This window comes from Dendrobates tinctorius, unplaced genomic scaffold (genome assembly GCF_039654945.1).
Source record: "Dendrobates tinctorius isolate UK_male_01 unplaced genomic scaffold, ASM3965494v1 ptg000162l, whole genome shotgun sequence".
NCBI lineage: Eukaryota > Metazoa > Chordata > Amphibia > Anura > Dendrobatidae > Dendrobates > Dendrobates tinctorius.
This window is the reverse complement of record NW_027361829.1, coordinates 23,454,037-23,476,815: the sequence shown is the minus strand read 5'-3', so window position 1 is coordinate 23,476,815 and position 22,779 is coordinate 23,454,037. Positions and strand designations below refer to the sequence as shown.

The window sequence follows — 22,779 nt, the reverse complement described above, 5'->3', positions numbered from 1 at the left end:
GTGGACGCTGTCCATTTTTAATGGCATAATGGAACATATTTTAGAAGGCTGGAAGAAGTCCCAAGTCCATCCAGTTCAGTCCATTCTTCAACATTTCAGTCTTTCTTTTCTTATAGTAGAGATCTTTTTTCATCTAGACGTAGTGGGTATCCTCTGGATAAACCCCGGATATTACTTGACCACGACAGACCTTTATATTGCTCTTTGATATAATTGTTAGCTTGCGTCTCTTTACTGATGGGTGCATTACACAAGTTTAGAGTTCAGCTTTTCCACAGTGTTTTCTGCAGATAACATACCAGACACAGGGATTTTTGTGTGTACTCACCATAAAATCTTTTTCTCCGAGCCAATCATTGGGGGACACAGGACCATGAGCCAAGGCTATAGATCCTTCCACCTCACGAGAGTCTTCGGATCTGAGTGTGTCTGGGGGACGAGTTGTGGGGACATTTTTGAGAAAATTGCCTATCTTCTGCCGCAGTCCGGCCCCTGCCTGAGCAAGACTCTTGTGAAGTGGAAGGATCTATAGCCTTGGCCCATGGTCCTGTGTCCCCCAATAAGGCGAAGGAGAAATTATTTTTTTTTAGCTTTTATGCATTGGCTAGTACTATTGCTTGGAGCAGGTAATGCTGTTTTCATATGTATTAATGGATTTCACTTTTTAAAGATAGGTCTGTAGGGGTCTTTAGATTGTTTTCAGTATCAGGGATATGTGAAATGCAAACTCTGGAAAATGTGCAGAGGCAGCACCGAGCTTACCAGCTGACTAACACCTGCTGTCTGAGGCACACCCTAACTACACAGACAGTGCATACCTATGAGACACAATTGTAAAAATGTAATGTTTTCATTTAAAAAAAAAAATCTTTTTAGTGGTATAAAATATGAAAAATAATTAAAAACATTGTTGCCATGAAAACCTAGGATGGTGCTAGTTCACATTACGACTGCAGTAAATGTGGGTTGGATCTGCTCACATGTGTGTCATATCACTCCTCTTCCCCTTTTTTTGGCAAAATGTTAAGGAAAGGTAAAGTTTAGGGTCACAGTGCAGAGACGTTTTGTTGGTGACTGTAAAGTGATGCCGAGATGTGGACAGTGTCACTGAAGATGGCTGGCAGCGCCCATTCTGTTAGTTGGCTGGCAGCGCCCATTCTGTTAGTTGGCGTTGCACTGCTCAGAACACATATCACACGATAGGTTTCAAAACACGACTTGTGACATCACAGGATTAGCTACACGGCAGACTGCATCACACGTCATGGGTTAGATACACGGTCAGCGGACTGCATCACACAAGATGGGCTTAGATACACTCCTCCATCACACATGATGGGCTTAGATGCTTAGTCGTGCTCAGTCAATGAAAAGCCTCATTCAGATGTCTGTAATGCAGGGACTTCCGAAGGAGCCTTTACTTGACATTTCTGCACACAAATAAACATTAGATGATCTGCTTCAAACCAATTAGCATTCAAGTTTATACAGCTTGGATTTAGAAAACATGCCAAAAATGATGTGGTCACAATTCTTACTTGCCTAATACTTCAGCACACAGTGTAGAGACGAAAACCCTAATTCCAGCGATATGCCACCTATTAAGGTTCTTGCTGCAGTTTTGATAAAATCACTGTTTTATCAAGTGGAGATTAGCATTAGAGGACTACTAAATCTGCTGTCATGAAGTTGAACCCTGCCCCCACCACTGTTTTACATCTTTCTGCCTATGCACAGTGTACACAGGGAGCTGCCAATCAGTGGTGTGAGCAGAGTTATGCAGAGCTCAGATTTCAGAGTACTACTAAATCTGCAGCATAAAAAATGGCTATTTTATCAATATGACAGCAAGCAGCACAGTAAGTGATATACTGCTCAAATCAGGATCTCTGCCCCTACATCAAGATGCTCTGATGTGGTAGCAAAAACCTGTTGACAAATTCTGTTACATAAAACAATAAATTGCACAAATAAGGTTATGTGTACACGGTGCGGAATCTGCTGCGGATCCGCAGCGGATTTGGCCCTGCGGATCTACAGCAGAACTGCAAGTGATGTACGGTATCATTAACCCCTTCATGACCAAGCCTATTTTGACCTTAATGACCAGGCCATTTTTTGCAATTCTGACCAGTGTCCCTTTATGAGGCAATAACTCAGGAACGCTTCAACGGATCCTAGCGATTCTGAGATTGTTTTTTCGTGACATATTGGGCTTCATGTTAGTGGTAAATTTAGGTTGATAATTTTTGTGTTTATTTGTCAAAAAATCAGAAATTTGGTGAAAATTTAGAAAATTTTGCAATTTTCAAATTTTGAATTTTTATTCTGTTAAACCAGAGAGTTATGTGACACAATATAGCTAATAAATAACATTTCCCATATGTCTACTTTACATCAGCACAATTTTGGAAACAAAATATTTTTTTGTTAGGAAGTTATAAGGGTTAAAAGTTGACCAGCGATTTCTCATTTTTACAATAAAATTTACAAAACCATTTTTTTTAGGGACCACCTCACATTTGAAGTCACTTTGAGGGGTCTATATGGCAGAAAATACCCAAAAGTTACACCATTCTAAAAACTGCACCCCTCAAGCTACTCAAAACTACATTCAAGAAGATTATTAACCCTTCAGGTGTTTCACAGGAACTAAAGCAATGTGGAAAGAAAAAATGGACATTTTAATTTTTCCAACAAAAATTTTCTTTTAGCATCAATTTTTTCATTTTCACATGGGAAACAGGATAAAATGGATCCTAAAATTTGTTGGGCAATTTCTCCTCAGTACAACGATACCTCATATGTGGTCATAAACCACTGTTTGGGCGCACGGCAGGGCTCAGAAGGGAAGGAGCGCCATTTGACTTTTTGAATGGAAAATATGCTGGAATATTTAGCGGTTGCCATGTCGTGTTTGGAGAGCCCCTGTGTGCATAAACATTGGAGCTCCTCCACAAGTGACCCCATTTTGGAAACTAGACCCCCCAAGGAACTTATCTAGATGCATAGTGATCACTTTGAACCCCCAGGTACTTCACAAATTGATCTGTAAAAAAAAAAAAAATACTTTTTTTTCACAAAAATTTTCTTTTAGCCTCAGTTTTTTCATTTTCACATGGGCAACAGGATAAAATGGATCCTAAAATTTGTTGAGCAATTTCTCCTGAGTGCACAGATACCTCATATGTGGTCATAAACCACTGTTTGGGTGCACGGCATGGCCCAGAAGGCAAGGAGCACCATTTGACTTTTTGAATGGAAAATTAGCTCCAATCGTTATCGGACACCATGTCGCATTTGGAGAGCCCCTGTGCACCTAAACATTGGAGCTCCCCCACAAGTGACCCCATTTTGGAAACTAGACCCCCTAAGGAACTTATCTAGACGTGTAGGGAGCACTTTCAACCCCCAAGTGCTTCACAAAAGTTTATAACACAGAGCAGTGAAAATAAAAAATATTTTTTTTTCCTCAAAAATGATTTTTAGCACACTATTTTTAATTTTCACAAGGCTAACAGGAGAAATTGGACCACAAATCTTGTTGTCCAGTTTGTCCTGAGTACGCTGGTACCCCATATGTGGGGGGGAACCACTGTTTGGGCACACGGCAGGGCTCAGAAGGGAAGGAGCGCCATTTGACTTTTTGAAATGCAAATTACTTCCAATCGTTAGCGGACACCATGTCGTGTTTGGAGAGCCCCTGTGTGCCTAAACATTGGAGCTCCCCCACAAATGACCCCATTTTGGAAACTAGACCCCCTAAGGAACTTATCTAGATGTGTAGTGAGCACCTTGAACCCTCAAGTGCTTCACAAAAGTTTATGACGGAGAGCCGTGAAAATAAAAATTTTTTTCCCTCAAAAAATTATTTTTTAGTGCGCAATTTTTTATTTTCACAAGGGTATCAGGATAAATTAGACCCCAAAATTTGTTGTCCAGTTTGTCCTGAGTACGCTGGTACCCCACATGTGGGGGGGAACCACTGTTTGGGCACACGTCGGGGCTCGGAAGGGAAGTAGTGACATTTTGAAATGCTGACTTTGATGGAATGGTCTGCGGGTGTCATGTTACATTTGCAGAGCCCCTGATGTACCTAAACCGTGGAACCCCCCCACAAGTGACCCCATTTTGGAGACTAGACCCCCCAAGGAACTTATCTAGATGTGTGGTGAGCACCTTGAATCCCCAAGCGCTTCACAGAAGTTTATAACGCAGAGACGTGAAAATAAAAAAATTTTTTTTTTCCACAAAAAAAAAAAGATTTTTAGCCAGCAATTTTTTTTCCATAGGGGTAGCAGGATAAATTGGCCCCAAAAGTTGTTGTCCAGTTTGTCCTGAGTACGCTGATACCTCATATGTGGGTGGGGACCACTGTTTGGGTACACGTCGGGGCTCGGAAGGGATGTAGTGACATTATGAAATGCTGACTTTGATGGAATGGTCTGCGGGCATCATGTTACATTTGCAGAACCCCTGATGTACCTAAACTGTGGAACCCCCCCACAAGTGACCCCATTTTGGAAACTAGACCCCCTAAGGAACTTATCTAGATGTGTGGTGAGCACCTTGAACCCCCAAGTGCTTCACAGAAGTTTATAACGCAGAGACGTGAAAATAAAAAATATTTTTTTTTCCTCAAAAAAAATGATTTTTAGCCAGCAATTTTTTTTTTCACAAGGGTAGCAGGATAAATTGGACCCCAAAAGTTGTTGTACAGTTTGTCCTGAGTACGCTGGTGCCCCATATATGAAGGGGAACTATTGTTTGGGCACACGTAAGGGCTCGGAATGGAAGTAGTGGCGTTTTGAAATGCAGACTTTGATGGAATGGTCTGCGGTCGTCATTACGTTTGCAGAGCCCCTGATGTGCCTAAACAATAGAAACCCCCCACAAGTGACCCCATTTTAGAAACTAGACCTCCCAAGTAACTTATCTAGATGCCTGGTGAGCACTTTGGACCCCCAAGTGCTTCACAGAAGTTTATAACGTAGAGACGTGAAAATTAAAAAAAAAAATTTTTCCACAAAAATATTTTTTTAGCCCCCAATTTTTTATTTTCTCAAGGGTACCAGGAGAAATTAGACCCCCAAAGTTGTTGTGCAATTTTTCCTGAGTACGCTGATACCCCATATGTTGGGGTAAACCACTGTTTGGGCACACGTCGGGGCTTGGAAGGGAGGAAGCACCGTTTAACTTTTTGAACGCAAAATTGGCTGGAATCAATGGTTCCACCATGTCGCGTTTGGAGACCCCCTGATGTGCCTAAACAGTGGAAACCCCTCAATTCTAACTCCAGCCCTAACCCCAACACACCCCTAACCACAGCCCTAACCCCAACACATCCCTAACCCTAATTCCAACCCTAACCATAACCCCAACAGACCCCGAACCCTAATCCCATCCCTAACCATAACCCTAACCACAAGCCTAACCCTAATTCCAACCCTAACCCTAATTCCAACCCTAACCCTAATTCCAACCCTAACCTTTTCCAACCCTAACCCTCTTTCCAACCCTAACCCTCTTTCCAACCCTAACCCTCTTTCCAATCCTAACCCCAACCCTCTTTCCAACCCTAACCCTCTTTTCAACCCTAACCCTCTTTTTAACCCTAACCCTCTTTTCAACCCTAACCCTAACCCTCTTTTCAACCCTAACCCTAACCCTAATGGAAAAATAAAAATAAAAATATTTTCTTTATTTTATTAGTTCTGCCTACCTATGGGGGTGATAATCGGGGGGTTTATTTACTTTTTCTTTCATTTTGATCACTGTGAGAGTGATCAAAATGAAAGAATGGAATCTGCAGCCGGCAGATTCGGGCGGGCGCACTGCGCATGCGCCCGCCATTTTCAAAGATGGCGGCGCCCATCATCCGGACCCGAGGGACACCGGGAGGGACGGGGGGACTCAGGAGGTACCGGGGGGGGGGGTGAGGGAGGGATCGGAGGCTGGTGGGGAGCAGAGGGAATGGGAGGGGGGCAGATGATGACAGCGGCTGTTTCACTTTTAACAGCCAATCAGAGCGATCGTAGCCACGTGGGGGCGAAGCCACGCCCCCTGTGGTGAATTACAAAGCCCCCTGTATCTGCGGGTCGGGTGACCTTTCAGTGACCCCGGTCACCCGACCCGCAGGGGGGCTTTGAAGTCATGACGCCACATAGGCGTCACTGGTCAGATTTGAACCAGGTTTCATGACGCCTATGTGGCGTCATTGGTCGTGAAGGGGTTAAAGGCAATGTAAATCAAAATCCGCAGTGCACATGCTGCAGATTTTTCTGCGGATTGAAAACTGCAGCATGTCACTTCTTTTGTGCAGAACTGCTGCAGTTTTACACCTGCTCCATTCTTGAAATTCGCAGGTGTAAAACTGCAGGGGAAAACTGTACAAAAACTGCAGTAAAAATCCGCAGGTAAAACGCAGGTCATTTTACTTGCGGATTTAGCAAAATCTGCGCGGAAAATTCCACAGCAGATTCCGCACCGTGAGCACATACCCTTAAGGGGAGTGCATAGCTAAGCAGAGCTGTGGAGTCCGTAAGACAAACCTCTGACTCAGACTCGTCAATTTCCCTAACTACAACATACATGACTCATGGTTAATTGATACATTTACTGTAGCAAAATGGTAACATCAAGCTTTCCATTACCAATATGATTAAAAAGCTTGATTATTGTGATAGAACATAAAATATATTCATTGGAATACAAGTTTAGAGCACAAAAAAGCGTTAATAAATTGTAAATATGGAATACATTATGCAGTAAGTGGGGAAAAAACGGTTAACAACAAAAACGTACTGAATAACAATTGTGCAGTCTATGAATTTGTTCTGAGAAAAAATATCACCTCCATCATAGTTGACCTCAAATCTGACCTAATTATTGTAAGGCTAGAGAACAACCTCGGCTGGTGGCAAAGTGGTAACCACATGGGCAACAACTCTATATACCCAATTTCTGGGTATAAAGTGCAGCATAGATTCATCTCCACTAAAAGCTGAGATCCTTAGGTCAGGAACACAACATTTATAGGTCATTTCATGACTTTCCTAAATTCTTATGAAACATGGATTTTTGTGATAACTCACCGTAAAATCCTTTTCTCCGAGACGCTCATTGGGGGACACAGGACAGTGGGTGTATGCTACTGCTGCCACGAGGCTGACACTAAGTGGATGAAAAAAAGGTTAGCTCTTCCTCCGCAGTATACATCCTTGCCTCGATTGCAGGCGAAACCAGTTCGGTGCAAAAGCAGTAGAAGATCTAGAAGACAAAATCTGCCTCAATGCAGGTAACATGTCTACAAAATCCACCTGGTATTATAAATACCTATTAATAAACAAAACAAGAGCCAACTGACTAGCAGGGTGGGTGCTGTGTCCCCCAATGAGCGTCTCTGAGAAAAGGATTTTACGGTGAGTTATCACAAAAATCCATGTTTCTCCTTCGCCTCATTGGGGGACACAGGACAGTGGGACGCCCTAAAGCAGTCCCTGGGTGGGAAGTCGACTCTCCGGTCCAAGCTACATGCACCTACTGTCAAAAGGTGCCCACCGCTGCTTGGAGAATCCTTTTACCCAGGCTTGCATCTGCTGAAGCTTGAGTCTGGACATTTGTAATGTTTGGAGAATGTGTGCCGGTTGGACCAGGTTGCCGCCTTGCATACCTGCTCTGCCGATGCCTGGAGCCGAAGAACCCTCGAGGCGCCCACTGCTCGAGTGAGTGCGCTCTGATCTCTGCTGGCACAGCTGCGCCTCCGATGCGGTAGGATTCCTGAATCGTCAGCCGAATCCACCTGGCTATGGTTGCTCCTGAGGCAGCAAGTCCCTTCCTGCGACCCTCGGGGAGCACGAACAGCGTGTCTGTAACGAAAGGATGCCGTCCATGACACGTACCTCCTGGGAGCTCTCCCCAGGTCCAACGTATGAAGAGACTTTTCTACCCGGTGTACCTGTGCCAGGAAAAAGGAGGGCAAGGCAATATTCCTCATTAAAACGAAATGAGGAAACTACCTTCAGTAGAGAAGGGGGAGCTGGCCTGAGGACCACCTTACCCTTGTGAGACATCAGGAACGGAGCTCGGCAAGATAGAGCTGCCAGCTGCGGGACCCTCCTGATTGATGTTATCGCCACGAGGAACACCACCTTCCAGGGAAGGTATGTCGAAGAGACCTCTTGTAGTGGTTTGAATGTAGCTTCCTGCAGAACGCTTAGGACCAGGTTAAGGTCCCAGGTGTCCCGAGGGGTCCTATAGGGGGGTACCAAGTGTGAGACCCCCTAGCTTAAGGTTTATACATGCAGATTGGTAGCGATTCTGCGCTGGAACAGGACGAATAAGACGGATATCGGTCTCCTGAGGGAACTTGGAGCTAAACCCAGTCCAAGCCAGACTGGGAAAAACGCCAAAAAGTTGGGAATAGAGAATCTCAGTGGAGAACGGCCGTGGCCCTGACACCATGAAAAGACAATCTTCCAGGTGTGGTGGAAAATATGTGCTGAGGTGGGCTTCTGGGTGCTAACCATTGTAGCAACCACATTACGTCCGAACCCAGCCTAGGTCTGAATCCAAGATTCAACGGCTAAGCCGTCAAACACCGGGCCCCTGGAGTAGCTGCACCAGGTTTGTGTACTACGCCCGCCGAGGCCAATCTGGGGGCAGTAGCATCACTGAAACCCCTTCTGCCCTGATCCTCTTGATGATCCTTGGGAGTAGCGGCAGCGGGGGAAATAGGTATGGGAGGCGAATACTGGTTCCATGGCAGAACCAACGCATCCCCGGCGATTGCCTGCGGGTCCCGGGACCGAGGCGACCAACGCAACCACCTTGGCGCCTGCCCCAGAGGCCATCATGTCCACGTCCGGCATTCCCCAACATCGGCAACTTTGCCGGAAAACCTCGGGGTGTAGTGACCATTCCCTGGATGCAAGACCCTTCCGGCCTGGAAGTCCAGTTCACTACGCCCGGAATGTGGACTGCCGAGATCACCGAGTGGTTCCTCTCGGCCCAATGAGGGATGTGCCTCACCTCGTGCATGGCTACCCTGCTGCGGGTGCCCCCCCTGGTGATTTATGTCAGCCATGGACGTGGCGTTGTCCGATTGAATCCGGACGGGGCGGCCTGCTAGAGGATGATGAAAACGTTGCGGAGCCAGCCGGACTGCTCGAATCTCTAATGAGTTGATCAGGAGGCGTGCCCCCTGCAGCGACCACCGTCCCTGGGTCGCATGATGGCGAAAAAACTGCTCCCTAGCCGAGGAGATCGCCGTCGGTTGTGTCCACCAACCCATGGTCCGGGGGAAAAGGTTTCCCCTGAAGACGGGAGGAACTGACTGTCCTCCACCCGAGTGCCTGTCTGACATGCCTGGACAACTGGCACTGGTGGTTGAGTGTGACCGGGTTCTTGTCCCATGATGCCAAGAGGGCGAGGATGGAGTTGGGCAAATGGAATTGCTTCTATTGCTGCCACCCTCTTCCCTAAGACCCTCATGCAAAGACGAATGGTGTGAAGGACTGGCTGGCGAAGTATCTGGACTCCTTGCCGAAGAGCTAGGGCCTTATCTCGAGGGAGGCTCACCAACCCTCGGGAAGTGCCGAAGATCATCCCTAAAAAGGAAATCCCGAGCTGGGACCGGGGATGATTTCTTCAGGTTGACCAACCACCCTAAGCAGGCAAGAGTATCTAGCGTGATGCTGACGCTCCCCTCGCATGCTTGATATGAAGGGCCCTTGATCAAGAGGTCGTCTAAATGAGGCAAGACGACTATGCCCCGGGAGTGCAGGATGGCCATGATGACCTCCCTGACCCCTGTGAACACTCCGGGGGTGGTAGGCTAGCCCAAAGGGGAGAGCTGCAAAGCTGAAAGCGCAGGTATGCATCTTGGATGTCGATAGAGGCCAAATATTCTCCCGATTCTATGACAGCTATGACCGAGCGGAGAGACTCCATCCGGAAATGTCTGACCCTGACAAATCTGTTCAGAAGCTTAAGGTCCAGAATGGGCATGACAGCCCCATCCCTTTCGGGGGCCGTGAACAGGTTGGAATAGAAACCCTGACATCTTTCGTTTTCCGGTACAGGGATGACCACCGTTTTGCCAGAGCAATTATATGGCCATGAACAAAGCCTGTGCCCGGAATTCCATTTTGGGAGGATGAAAAAACAAAAAATCGTCTTGGGGCTGTGTGACAAAGTCTGACTTGTACCCCAAGGATACCAGCCCCCTTGCCCATGTGTCACGCACGACGGATAGCCAGACATAGCGAAACCAGAGTAGGCGACTGCCTACTCTGCTGGTGTCACCCGGAACTTGCCTCAAGTCATTAGGCTGAAGATCTTTGGGACCTAGGTCCCCTTGATCTGGGCTGTTGGGATCACATTCTCTCCAATGGGTTGGCTCTATATGAGACTTGAAGACCCCTGTCCTGGCCTTGGGGCGACCTGCAACGGCGGGGTTGGTTGCTGGAGCCCACAGGGGTTGCGAGAGGACCGAAACCGTGTCTGAAACTGGTGATGAAAAAGCTGTTTAACCCCTTGTTGAGGGAGAAAACTGCTCCTACCCCTGTGGAGTCAGAGATAAGCTGGTCCAACCTCTCACCGAATAGGCGGCCGCTCTGATAAGGTAAAGAAGTTAAGGACTTCTTGGAGGTTGAATCCGGACGCCAAGTCCTCAACCACAGAGCCCTTCTAATAGCAATTGCATTTGCGGCAGCGAGTGCTGCAAAGTAAGCCGCATCCAAAGGCGCATTAATCAAGTAGTCCGTGGTCAACGCAATCTGATTAGCAATATCTGCTACCTCCGCAGGCAGGTCCACACCCTGCAAGGCTCTGTTTAATGATTTAGACCAAGAGTCCATGGCCCTAGCCACCCAAGTTGCTGCGAACGAGGGAGAGACTGAACCCGACGCCTCAAATACTGAGCGAGCCAGGCTCTCTATGAGACGGTTGGTGGGATCCTTGATAGAGGAACCATTAGGTATGGACAACAGGGCTTTAGAGGCCAAGCGCGACATGGGTAGATATACCGTCGGGGATTCCGAACACCTTTTACGGAGATCAGCGGCAAATGGGTATCTTGCCTCGAGCTCTCTCTGGCCTAAGAAAGGCCTGTCCGGCCGTTCCCTGTGTCGTTAAATGCTGAGTGAGCGCAAATACTCTATGAAGCCGCTTGACCCGCTTAAATGACCCCTTGTACCCTGAGGCCAGGGTGGATTCGTTGTCAACCTCAGGGTCTGGTTGACGCCTCGATAAGGCTGTCCACCGTTTCCTAGTAACCCGGAGTAACTAAGACAAGGGGCTCGACCGAGTTGTAATCCGAGTTCTGCTCGAGTGCTCGTTATCGACTACTGGAGAGGGCGAGCGACAGGCAGACCTCACGGATGCCAAGGCACCGGACGGACCGAGAGACGCTGTGTGGGTTCGTTCCCCCCCATGTCTGCCTAGTGAGAGAGCGGCCCCTGTGAGGTGGAGGACCCCTCTAAGACAGGTGAGCCACTATCCCTGCTCCTATCTGGGGCTTGAAGGGACTCGATTGCTCTCGTTTGCGAGGCCATAGAATGCGACAGAGACCATTCCGGGCGGTCGCAGGGGAGGGCTCCTGGGCACGTTCAGACTCACAGACTTCACAGATTTGCCTACTTTGTGCATGTGGGAAGGCAGACCGACAGGAGGTGCATGCAGCATACAGAAACGTGTGCGTCTTAGCTGTTCTGAACATGGTGGCCCTGCTAGGTGATATGCCTGCGGGGTTCTACTGCTTAGCCTCTGGCAAAAAAAAAGATGGTGGCCTTCCTCCTTCGGGGGTAGCACTTACCCCAGTCCTGGATCCCCTTTAGGCATCAAGCCTGCCGTACTGCTGCACCCTTTTCCAAAAAGCGCGCCTCGGCGTGTGGGCGGTCCTGCAGGAAGAGAAGGCACCGCCGGTGATGTCCTATGGGCCGAGCTTCTGCTCGTGGCCTAGCGCCGGCTGAAGCCAGGGACTAAATTTTTCGGCACCCGCCCGAGGCTCCGGGGGCGGGTCTGCCGGAAGTACACGGGGGCGAGACTTCCGCCCGCGTCGTAGTACCGGCAGAAGCCGGTGACTAAATTTAGGGCGCCCGCCCAAACACGGGACCGCCAAAAACACAGAGGCCTGTGTGCTACCACTGTGGGGGCGCATGCTGGCACCCGAACCCGTGCTGCCGCCCAGAGGAATGCCGACCCTAGGGGTTTCAGGAGCCCTCCCAGCCCACCTCCTTCCGCGCCTCACCCCTGGAGCTCCAGCTGATCCTCAGGTTAGGGTGGAGTAAGGGGGCTGCATCCAAATCAAGGACGGTGCAGGCACCCTAGCTCCATCTTTCCCTCTAAGGGACGAGGAGAGGGACCATCCGCCTCCTTCCACTACCGCAGTACTTGCATTGGTAGTGCAGTTGGAGGCCGCACGGACTGTACCTGTGCCTCTGTACAGCCTAGGGTTTCAATACCTTAGGGTGGTCAGAGCGAGTCCGGCATCCCACGTCGCGGGAAAGGATACGTGAGGCGACACCCACACGTGCTCGCCCGTTGTTGGTTTGGGGAGATCAGACCCTTTCAATAGGGTCCGTCGCCCCTGTCTCATCTTCATGGGAAAAAAAAAACAGAAAAAAAAAATGAAGAGTCTGGAAAATGACCAGACGTGTGTGCCTCCTAGGACACTAAGCATGAACTGGTTTCACCTGCAATCGAGGAGAGGGTGTATACTGCGGAGGAGGAGCTAACCTTTTTTTCATCCACTTAGTGTGAGCCTCCTGGCGGCAGTAGCATACACCCACTGTTCTGTGTCCCCCAATGAGTCGAAGGAGAAAAAATATTTAGCACATCCTGCACTGAACTACTTCACCCAAAGTATTATGTATTGTAGGGGTCGGGGTTGGTCCATTTTACACCGACTCCACCAAAATCGACACCAACTCCACAACTCCAACTCCACACCACTGTAGCCTAGCAATCAAAAATAGTTATATTTTGAAAAACAGTTTAGGCGATACTTAGATGATGGCCTACCTTTCAGAGATGATAGAAGATGCAGGAAATTTTGGACAGTTTTGTGCCTAAGGTTATTCACTTGACCATCTTGCTTGCAGAAGTCATTGAACTGATCCAGTGCACAAGCAAATGAATCAATCTTAGACTTAACGGAATTGCATGCCACTACAAAGAAAGAAAACATAAGCGTTATTTAGATGTACTGACATCACAAGTTTAGGCCAGTCACCTCCTTGTATTGTGAACATTAATAAAATAGATTACGGTAACTATTAGGATAAAAAGCAAAGTTATAGAACACAATCAGCCTAATGCCAAATACATCAAGCTCTTCTCAAATGTTGCATCTCATTCCTTCATCTCTCAGTAATTAGAAGATAGAAGCCATAAGGATTTCTTCCCTCTATTCCTCAGACTCATCAATGCTACATACAGTTACCGTAACATCCCAAGTGCTGCATGCTGACTGCATCCGCTCCCATCAGAACAGGCCATGCAGTCATACATACCCTCACATGGCATGATTTATACTCATGCTTTATCTTTTTATATTTGTAAAGATATTTTATATTTTTAGTCCCCCTACCAGAAGTGAACCTGTGATTGCTTCATAATTTGTGCTATTAGACACAAACACATGGGCCATGCACACAGCAAACAAGTCTGTATGACAGTGTTCACACCACCAAAAGACTGAAACACAGAAAAACACAATAAAACAAACGTATAAAAATACTCTGTTGTAAAAAGTAACAGTAAACAGCAAGTGCTAGTAAAAAGATGAGGTGCTAGTAAAAAGCAGTCTTTCATAGCGTGTCCACATCAGACATTACCTGCCTGAATCCTGCTTATACAGGTACTATACACATGATCAGGTTTTTAAATACATTGGTTAGGACTGCTCTGAGATGGGTGTACCATGACGTTTGGTAGAGCGGCTTAGTATACATTTTTTGCAAAAGTAGTATCCACTAAATACCCTGTTTTGTTATCATCTTTTTACTAGCACTTGCTGTTTACTGTTACTTTTTACAACAGAGTATTTTTATACGTTTGCTTTACTGTGTTTCATAACTTGTGCTGTGTGCTATAGTAATACTAAGGTATTGCAGTAAACAGTGAATTTTAAAGGGGTTATCCCAGCACCTATTAATCTTTTTCTAACACCTTGTAGCTGAATAATCTCTCAACGAACAATATATATATATATATATATATATATATATATATATATATATATATATATATATATACGCCTTATCATGTCTGTCTGTAACCGAAATCCCGCTGCGCCGTATGGTCGCGGCCGCTAGGCCCCCGCCAGGCCGCAACCAATCAGCAACAGGCGCAGTCCGCAATTAGAAGGACGCACGCCACCGCTACCGTGCCGTCGGGAGATCAGCGGCGCTAGCCGCGGGTCATCTCCGGGCGCACGGGTGTCAGCAGCGACGCAGCCGGAGATGCCCAGCGCTAGCCGGTACCCAGGGTCCGGAGGAGGAGACTCCTTCGGACCCCCGGTACCATAAACGTGTAAAAAATTAAAATAAAATATAGTGATCTACTCACCTTCCGACGGCCCCCGGAATCTGTCCCTTCTCTCCACGCTGCCGGCATCTTCCGTTCCCAGTACTGCTTTGCGCGAAATACTGCTGATGACGTCGTGCTCTCGCGAGAGGACGTCAGCAGCGGTCTTTGGCGCAAAGCAGTACTGGGAACGGAAGATGCCGGCAGCGTGGAGAGGAGGGACAGATTACGGGGGCCGTCGGATGGTAAGTATATCACATTTTTTATTTTAATCTCCCGCTGGCCATATTCTAGAGTACCCGATGCTTTAGAATCGGGCCAGCAGCTAGTGCCTTTAGATACTCATTGGATACACTCTTACTCCTCTTTCTGGCTCCAATTTATCCACCACTGCATTTCTTTCCTCAGTGTGAATTAGGCGGTTCTTCAGTATTGGCTATGTGACCCCTGCTTTTCCAGGCTCCTTGCGCTCTCCAGTGCACGGCTCATATTAGCTCCTATGTGAAGTGCTATTGGGATCAGAGGCAACCATACATGCGCTCACTGCACAGCAAGACTGCTCTAAGAATAGCAGATAACTATTGAGCATGTGTGATCTGCACAAAGAACTATGGGACGTATTCATAGGCTACAAGGTAAGTAAAAATCCCTAACATGCAGATTTAGATTTTCATGGGTCAATATCTGGAGAGGTTAATACTTTTGGAAATTGATTGTACTTGACAAGATTATTGTGAGAATATTAAGCTACTGAGCAATGATTGACATTGTGGCGATAACCCTTTAACTATCTTATATGATGCCCTGCCATGGGCTGCACTTCGTAGGAGCACAAACATGGCAGCGACAAGGGCCTTCAATATTCCAACCTAATATTCTCCTACAGCTTCCATGGAAACCCATCGGCACACCATGGGGAAGGGCCAACGAGTGCCCGAATCATCGTGCCACTGGCGTCACGCCACGTAATATCACTTCCAGGGGTGTTTCCGGGACGCTGGGCTGAGAGGACATGCAGTAGGAAAGCTCCCTCCAGACATTGCTGATTACAAGGCTCCACAGCCTCATTTCCGGCCAGATTACTTTCAGCGATGGGCCCCAGGAGAGCCCGGACCCCGGCACATGTTAGGACAGTGTCGACTGCTCACGCGACAGCCCTGGATGCGTTCCTCTTCAGAGAGCCACCTGATATGGCTGCTTCACAGAGGGAGGAAGGTGAGGTTGGAGGCTCAGACACAGGGGAGCTGCTGATTGGGACAGGAGACGATGAGCCATCAGGGGGTGAGGTGTATGGATACATGGAGGAGGTTTCCCAGCAGCAGGGACTACAGGAGTGTCTGAGGGGGTTGAGTTCACTTTCAGTGTCCTCCTCACTAAATGGTTGCTTGGCTTCTGGAAACTGTGTTCTGCAGCCTCCCCTCCTCCCCCAGGCTGCATCAAATCCCTAAGCACACATCACAGACAGGAAAGAAAAAAGTCTCCATACAAAAGGCCAGGGGAGACTGGGATATCCTACTAATAAAGAAGGGGACTGGACTGACACACATGATGATTCCTCTGGGGATGAGGGACTGGCATATGATCCTCCCTCTTCAGCTGCTTGGAAGAGACTCTTGTTACATTTTCCCTCTAAAGATGATTTTAAGGCTTTAATTAATCAGGTTAAAGATACTTGCAGACCTGAGATTGCATGTTTAAGACAAGATTTGTAGCAACAGGTCGCATAGACACTCTGGAAGGGGATCATGATGTTACTAGATCTCATATGTCAGAAATGGATCAACTAAAACTACTGTAGCAGAAGACTGCAAAAGATCTCCAGGTTCAATTAGAGGATCTAGATAACAGGGGCAGAAGATGTAATATTAGAGTACGGGGTGTTCCAGAGTCAAATGAACAGGAGAATCCTAAACTAATACTTCAAACTATTTTTAACTCTATACTTGGAGATCCACCCACAACACAAATCAAAATGGACAGAGCACACCGAGCCTTACAGCCGAAAGGGTCTATACCATGTCCTTAACTTGGCATCATTTAGAACTGCTGTTGGACTTTCTGTCTTTTTCTGTTATATTGCACAATATATTTTGATGCCACTGGGGGAAACATCTTCCACGAGATCATTGTAATTGTACTCCATTCTTTCTAGCCCTCTAGTTTGTAAGCCAGAGTGATTTGTCTCATTTCTGATTGTAAAATTTGATACAATTTAATAAAAATTACAGTTATTAAAACAAAAAATCACTTTCAACCTCTGACAATGGCATTTAAGTGGTTAACAATCTGAGCTAGCTAGCTTCAATCAATTTAGTAGGAGAAAGGTGCTGGCTGTACAAAACTGCTGGCGCCTGCATAGTAGGGAACAAGTTCTGTTTCTTAGTCTTCTCCAATGTGCCGTAAATGTGCGGAACAGAGGAAATGACTAGCGTTTTAGGGCGTGTGCACACGTAAGCATTTTTTCCACGTTTTTTTAAGCATTTTTACCAGCAAAAACGCTTAAACGCTTACAATAAGCATCCCATTCATTTTAATGAATTCTGCACTTTTTGTGCATATTGATGCATTTTTTTTTCCGCGAAAAAAACACATCACGGAAAAAAACGCAGCATGCTCATTAATTTCGCTTAAAAATCCACATTTCTAACTATTTTCTATGAGACTGGGGATGCACCGGAAAAAAACGCATAAAAAACGTGAGTTTTCTGAGGAGTCTGGTTTTCAGTCAGGAATTTTCTGCATACGTGGGCATATAGCCTTAGGCTGTGTGCACACGCTGCGGATTAGGTGCGGATTCACCCGCGCGGATTTTGTAAAATCCGCAGGTCAAAAGACCTGCGGTTTTACCTGCGGATTGCTCTGCGGTTTTGCCCTGCGGTTTTTCATCTCCTCAATGGAGATGGCAAACCGCAGCAGAATCCGCAGAAAGAATTGACATGTCAATTCTTTCTGCGGATTGAAAACCGCAGATAATCCGCGCGGAAAATTCCGCACCGTCTGCACTGCGGTTTTTGATTCCCATAGGGAATCATGGTACTGTACACCGCAGCAAAAACTGCTGCGGGTCCGCAGCGGCCAAAACCGCTGCGGAACCGCAGCAAAATCCGCAGCGTGTGCACACAGCCTTAATGATCCACTAAATAAAAGATAACCATTAATTCATGCATGGCACTTCTATGCACATACACAGTAATGCACAATTAGCAAGTACCAGCTGACTCGGCTGGAGAAAGCGCTGTAGCAAGTTGGCTTGATAGATGCTTTTTGATCATATCCTCTGCTTTGAAGTTTTTATTCCGTTTGAGCATTGTTGCAGCATCCTTTCCCTGCTTGTTAGTGATGCATGGGTCCACTCCAAATTCCAGAAGCATTTTTACATCTTGTGATTGACCTATGGAAGGAGCATAGATAATTCACATTTCAATATGAAACCCTTTTTGGTTTGCTATGCAGAGTAGGCTACGGACATTGCTTTCCATTTGTATATCATGTACAGTCTACAATGAGGTTTAGATGTGTGCTGCTATGTCTCTGTACAGGCTTGTTTTCATTCAAAATAGCAACAAAAAAAACACACAAAGCAGAACTGTAAGGCCATGTGCACACGATGTAGATTTGCAGCGGATCCGCAGCGGATTTTACCACGCAGAAACGTTGCATATCCGCATTGTGATGTACAGTAGCCTTAAAATCAATGAAAAAAACCGCTGTGCAGACGCTGCGGATTTTTCCGCGCGGTTTTCCTGCGGTAAAAAATCCGCAGCATGTTACTTCTTTTGTGCGGTTTTCCATCTTCCCTGTCACCAAATCCGCAGGGGGAAAACCGCACAAAAACCGCAAGAAAACCGCAGGAAAAATGGAAGAAATCCGCAGGAAAAATGCAGGTCATTTGACCTGCGCTTTTCTTCCATGGCTAAAAAGTCTGTCTGCACTCAGCCTAAGTCAGCTTGAAAAGAAGCAGATCAAAAACAGCCGCAAAAGATTCAAAACAACCACCTGAAGGTAATTGCAGCTGCACAATGTAAGTGTTAGAATCCCTATGCCAAGAGTTTTATAATTACTATCTTTTTCATTGGAGAAGACTTATTGAATAAGTATTCACACTGTGTCCTAACTGTGTAATCAGAAACATTTTAAAAAATATGGCATTTTCCCAACACCAACCACCATCCCCAAATAATGGTAGTTGGTGGTTATCCCAGATTGGTAACTCTGATGAGTAAGGCTGAGTGCAGACGTACGTTTTGGCCCTGCGGATTTTTCCGCGCAGAATGGAAGAAATCCGCAGGTCAAATAACCTGCATTTTTCCTGCGGATTTCTTCCATTTTTCATGCGGTTTTTGTGCGGTTTTCCATCGCGGTTTTCCCCCTGCGGATTTGGTGACAGGGGAGATGGAAAACCGCACAAAAGAAGTAACATGCTGCGGATTTTGTACCGCGGAAAAATCCGCAGCGTCTGCACAGCGGGTTTTTTTACATTGATTTTAAGGATACTGTACATCACAATGCGGATATGCAACGTTCCTGCGCGGTAAAATACGGTGCGGAACCGCTGCAAATCTGCATCGTGTGCACACAGCCTTAGGGGACCATGCTCGGTTTGGAAGCATGCATCCCTATGTAATGCTCATTTTTCCTTTGTGCGAGTTCAGGCATGTGTAAGGAAGACCACTATGTCACTCTGCTCCAGCTAGGCTGTATGCACAGAAAAGAGTCCTCAAAATCCAGCTATAAAAAGACACAAGAGGAAGGTCAGGCGTGTGACGGGAAAAGGACAAAAGGGCTTCTGGAAATTGTGGTACTCCAGACAGCTACTGCAGTCCAGTGATCTCAGAAACGAGACAACCTAATCTCCTTAGTGAAGAAATCAGCACGACAGTAGAGAGAACAGCAGCATGAGACAAGTTTATTTTGGCATAGAGGGTACCCTTTTTTACAATCTTGTGATTGTTTTTGAAAAACATTAATTGTTCATCCACTTAAGCAACACGTGTGCAACATGCTGTGCATCATCATTAGTGTTTATAGCATTTTAGACACTTTGTGCCTTGCTCAAAACTGAGAGCCAAGTAGATAGAAAATAAACTGGCTAAGAAAAGTCGTAAGACGCGCCAACATTTATAAACACCAAGCAACACTTTTTGGAAAAAGAACATCAACCAAGTAGGAAATAAAAGTATTTAAAAATGTTTACTGAGCTTTGCTAAATTATCACTCGCATGTGCCATGCTGGTAAAATTGGAGCAATATCTACCATCATGCAAAATTTTTAAGTCTTTCTCCAAAATCTAAATTGGCAAAGGAGGCTTCATAAAAGAGTTCTAGAAGATGTAGTTTGTCAAGGTATCATTAAAGAGGTCTGAAACTAAATTAATTTCATACTATATGTCAAACATAGAAGATTTAAAGCAGATAGGGAGAGTTATTTTTCTACTTCCGAAGACAATTCATTTGAGTCTCCCAGCATGCATTGGGTATTCTCAAATGGCTCGTCATTAGGAAACAGGGGCTTGTCATTCCCACTGCTTCCTTTTCTGCACTGAAACTAAGCATCTTCTTGGGAGGCACTACAGTCAGGGGAGGCACTACAGTCAGGGGAGGCACTACAGTTGCTTTACACAGTTTCTTTCACTGTCCTCCCCTGATTACGTTCTGTTTCAGCAGCAATGATGGAGAAGTGACAGTAGCTTCTCTCACTTCTGTCTAGTGTCTACACTACTTGCGTTCCAACTTTTTGTTCACTGAAATAAGAGGTCATCAGGAGGCGGTGATAGAAGCAGTGTGAGTTACAGAAACACCGCTCCACAGCTTGTCACCACCCTGAAACAAATTCTCATAGGGGAGCGGTGATCAAAACAAGGCGAATGACAACCGTGCCTCCCCACAGCCCCCATCACTTACCCTGCTTCTATCACTGCCCCTGATGATGTCAACACCGCAGCAGGGACAGGAGAAGTGGAGGCTGAAGATTCCACGTGGCTACAGAGAAGCTGCAGTCACTTCTGCATCACCACTACTGAAACAAGAAATCATCAGGTGGCGGCTGTGACAGAAGCAGTGGCAAGTGACCACAGCGCTAGCCCCTGATGACACTTCATTTCATGATACCCAAATCCTCATCACAAGTAAGAAAAAAATACAGACACAATGTTAAAGTAAACAACAAAGGATAGGGATTTTTTTTAAATTGAAGTATATTACAAAAGTGGTTAGATTAATACATATAATATGAAATTCATTTAGTTTTGGACAACCCCTTTAAAGGAGACAATTTTATCCCAGAGTATGGTTGTACTCACTATACTCTGAACTTTACCTTATTAACTATGCAGTGAGTGGTCCTAAAAGCTTCATATAGGGAGTACTCATAGACTGTAAGCTTGCGAGCAGGGCCCTCGTTCCTCTTGGTATCTGTTATGATGTATGTGATTATTGTTATACTGTAATGTCTATTGTCTGTACAAGTCCCCTCTATAATGTAAAGTGATGTGGAATATGTCGGCGTTATAGAAATAAAATTATTAGTAGTAGTAGTAGTACTGATTTACCTATCTAAAATGCCAAAGTGCCTAGGCTGAGCAAATCCAAGATTTTGAATTAGTACCCAAAAGAGACCAATAGACTTTCAGCTAATCTCTCCCTTTTTGACCTTGTCCTTTTTTATTTTACTTGATGGAGTTACAGAACGTGCAGAACGTGATGTGCATGAAATACTTTATGGTTGTCCTTATCCACACAGAGTCTGTTAGTGACCCCCCCTTCCAAGACATGCCAACATATCCTGGATGTGGACAACATCACCTTTTATAGGGTTTATTGGGTATATCTCTTTTCACCTTAATGTGATGTGATGCTCTGTGATTTTTTTCTTTTTGTATGTATCAATATTTGTTAAAAATTAGTTTAAGAACAAATATACATGGTGCAGCTTCTGGCTAGCTCTGGGTGAATAGTTAGTTCTCCCCAGGCTTGCAAGGATTTTACTCAGCTGTCAGACAGACCTTATCAATTTCTACTTTTAGACGTAGTCACCGACGTAATATTTTTACTGTAATTTCCACCGGACTCATTCAATCTCCTCTTACAAATACACATTTTATGACCAGCTACTTACACTTAGCTGTGTAGCCATGAGAATTGGATGGAAAGGATGCCACCAGATGTAGAACTGTGTTACCATCCCGGTCTGTTTTATTGATGTGTTTCTTCATTTTTGGCTTCATTTTCATGACATGTTTGAAGAGGCTGTTGTTTGCTTAATTACAAAAAGAAACCACAATATACTGTTACATAATTAGATTGGTTGAAAAAAAGACCTAGGTCCATCAAATTCAACCTTTCTCCACAATTGTGCATTTTGTCACTAAGAGATATAGGCTATGTATTCACGATCAGGAAGAGCAGCGATTTGGACGCCAAAACACTACTATTCCTGATCATAGACACGTAGCCTAGGGGATAAATGTCTGATTTTGGATACCCCACCAATCACAAGAATAAGGATCTTAAAGAAAGGAAGACAGCTACAAGTTCATGGTACTGCTGAATGTAATATATTGCTGCCACCCAGTGACTAGTCTGGAAATTTCTGTTGCACACAGATTTTCTTGCAATTGAATCTAATAGAGAAAGGACTATGTGACCCTTGCTTTTCTTTTTCTCTCTATGTCCAAACCACTACTATTGTCTCTGAAACACATACCTTTTAACCAGCCACGTGATTTACCCTCATATTGTATGTGAATCAAAGTGACGTTATGAGTCCCTCTAAGTCGAAATCTGCTGCCGATAAGTTCAAGACCTATGCCAGAGGCAACAATGTAATGACCACGCAAAAATCCTCAAGGAGATCAATTCAGGAGGAGGCATCAATCTCTCAAGAATCAGAGGATATGGATACAGAGCCCACTCTAAAGCAGGTATCTGAACAACTGTTAATTCCCATTCAAGGTAGTATGGCCTCACTGACCGGGAAAATTGAAGAAATTAAAAAACTGACCTGGGACTCCTCCGCAATGATATGTCTAATTTGGGAGAAAACGTCCGACAGGCGGAGGACAGAATCTCAAGTCTTGAGGACCAAACAGCGCCTCTAAATGAGAGGATCAGAATATTGGAACACAGTTTAGAACTATGTGTGCAAAAGCAAGATGACCTGGAAAATAGATCGAGGCGAAATAATATCCGTATCATTGGATTGCAGGAGAGAGCTGAAGGGAACAATCCGAGTGATTTTGTGGAAAAATGGAT

General features: G+C 45.7%; 1 protein-coding gene across 2 annotated transcripts in view; it reads right to left on the bottom strand.

Moving 5' to 3' along the window:
• Window positions 1–22,779, bottom strand: part of TRANK1 (tetratricopeptide repeat and ankyrin repeat containing 1) — a 235,450-nt gene that overhangs the window by 89,013 nt on the left and 123,658 nt on the right. For both annotated transcript variants that reach the window (XM_073549901.1, XM_073549902.1), the window contains exons 8-10: window positions 21,644–21,784; window positions 17,741–17,920; window positions 13,024–13,170 (exon numbers count right to left, since the gene is read on the bottom strand). In XM_073549901.1, coding sequence (XP_073406002.1) covers window positions 13,024–13,170; window positions 17,741–17,920; window positions 21,644–21,784 — 468 coding nt within the window. The remainder of the gene's footprint in view (window positions 1–13,023; window positions 13,171–17,740; window positions 17,921–21,643; window positions 21,785–22,779) is intronic.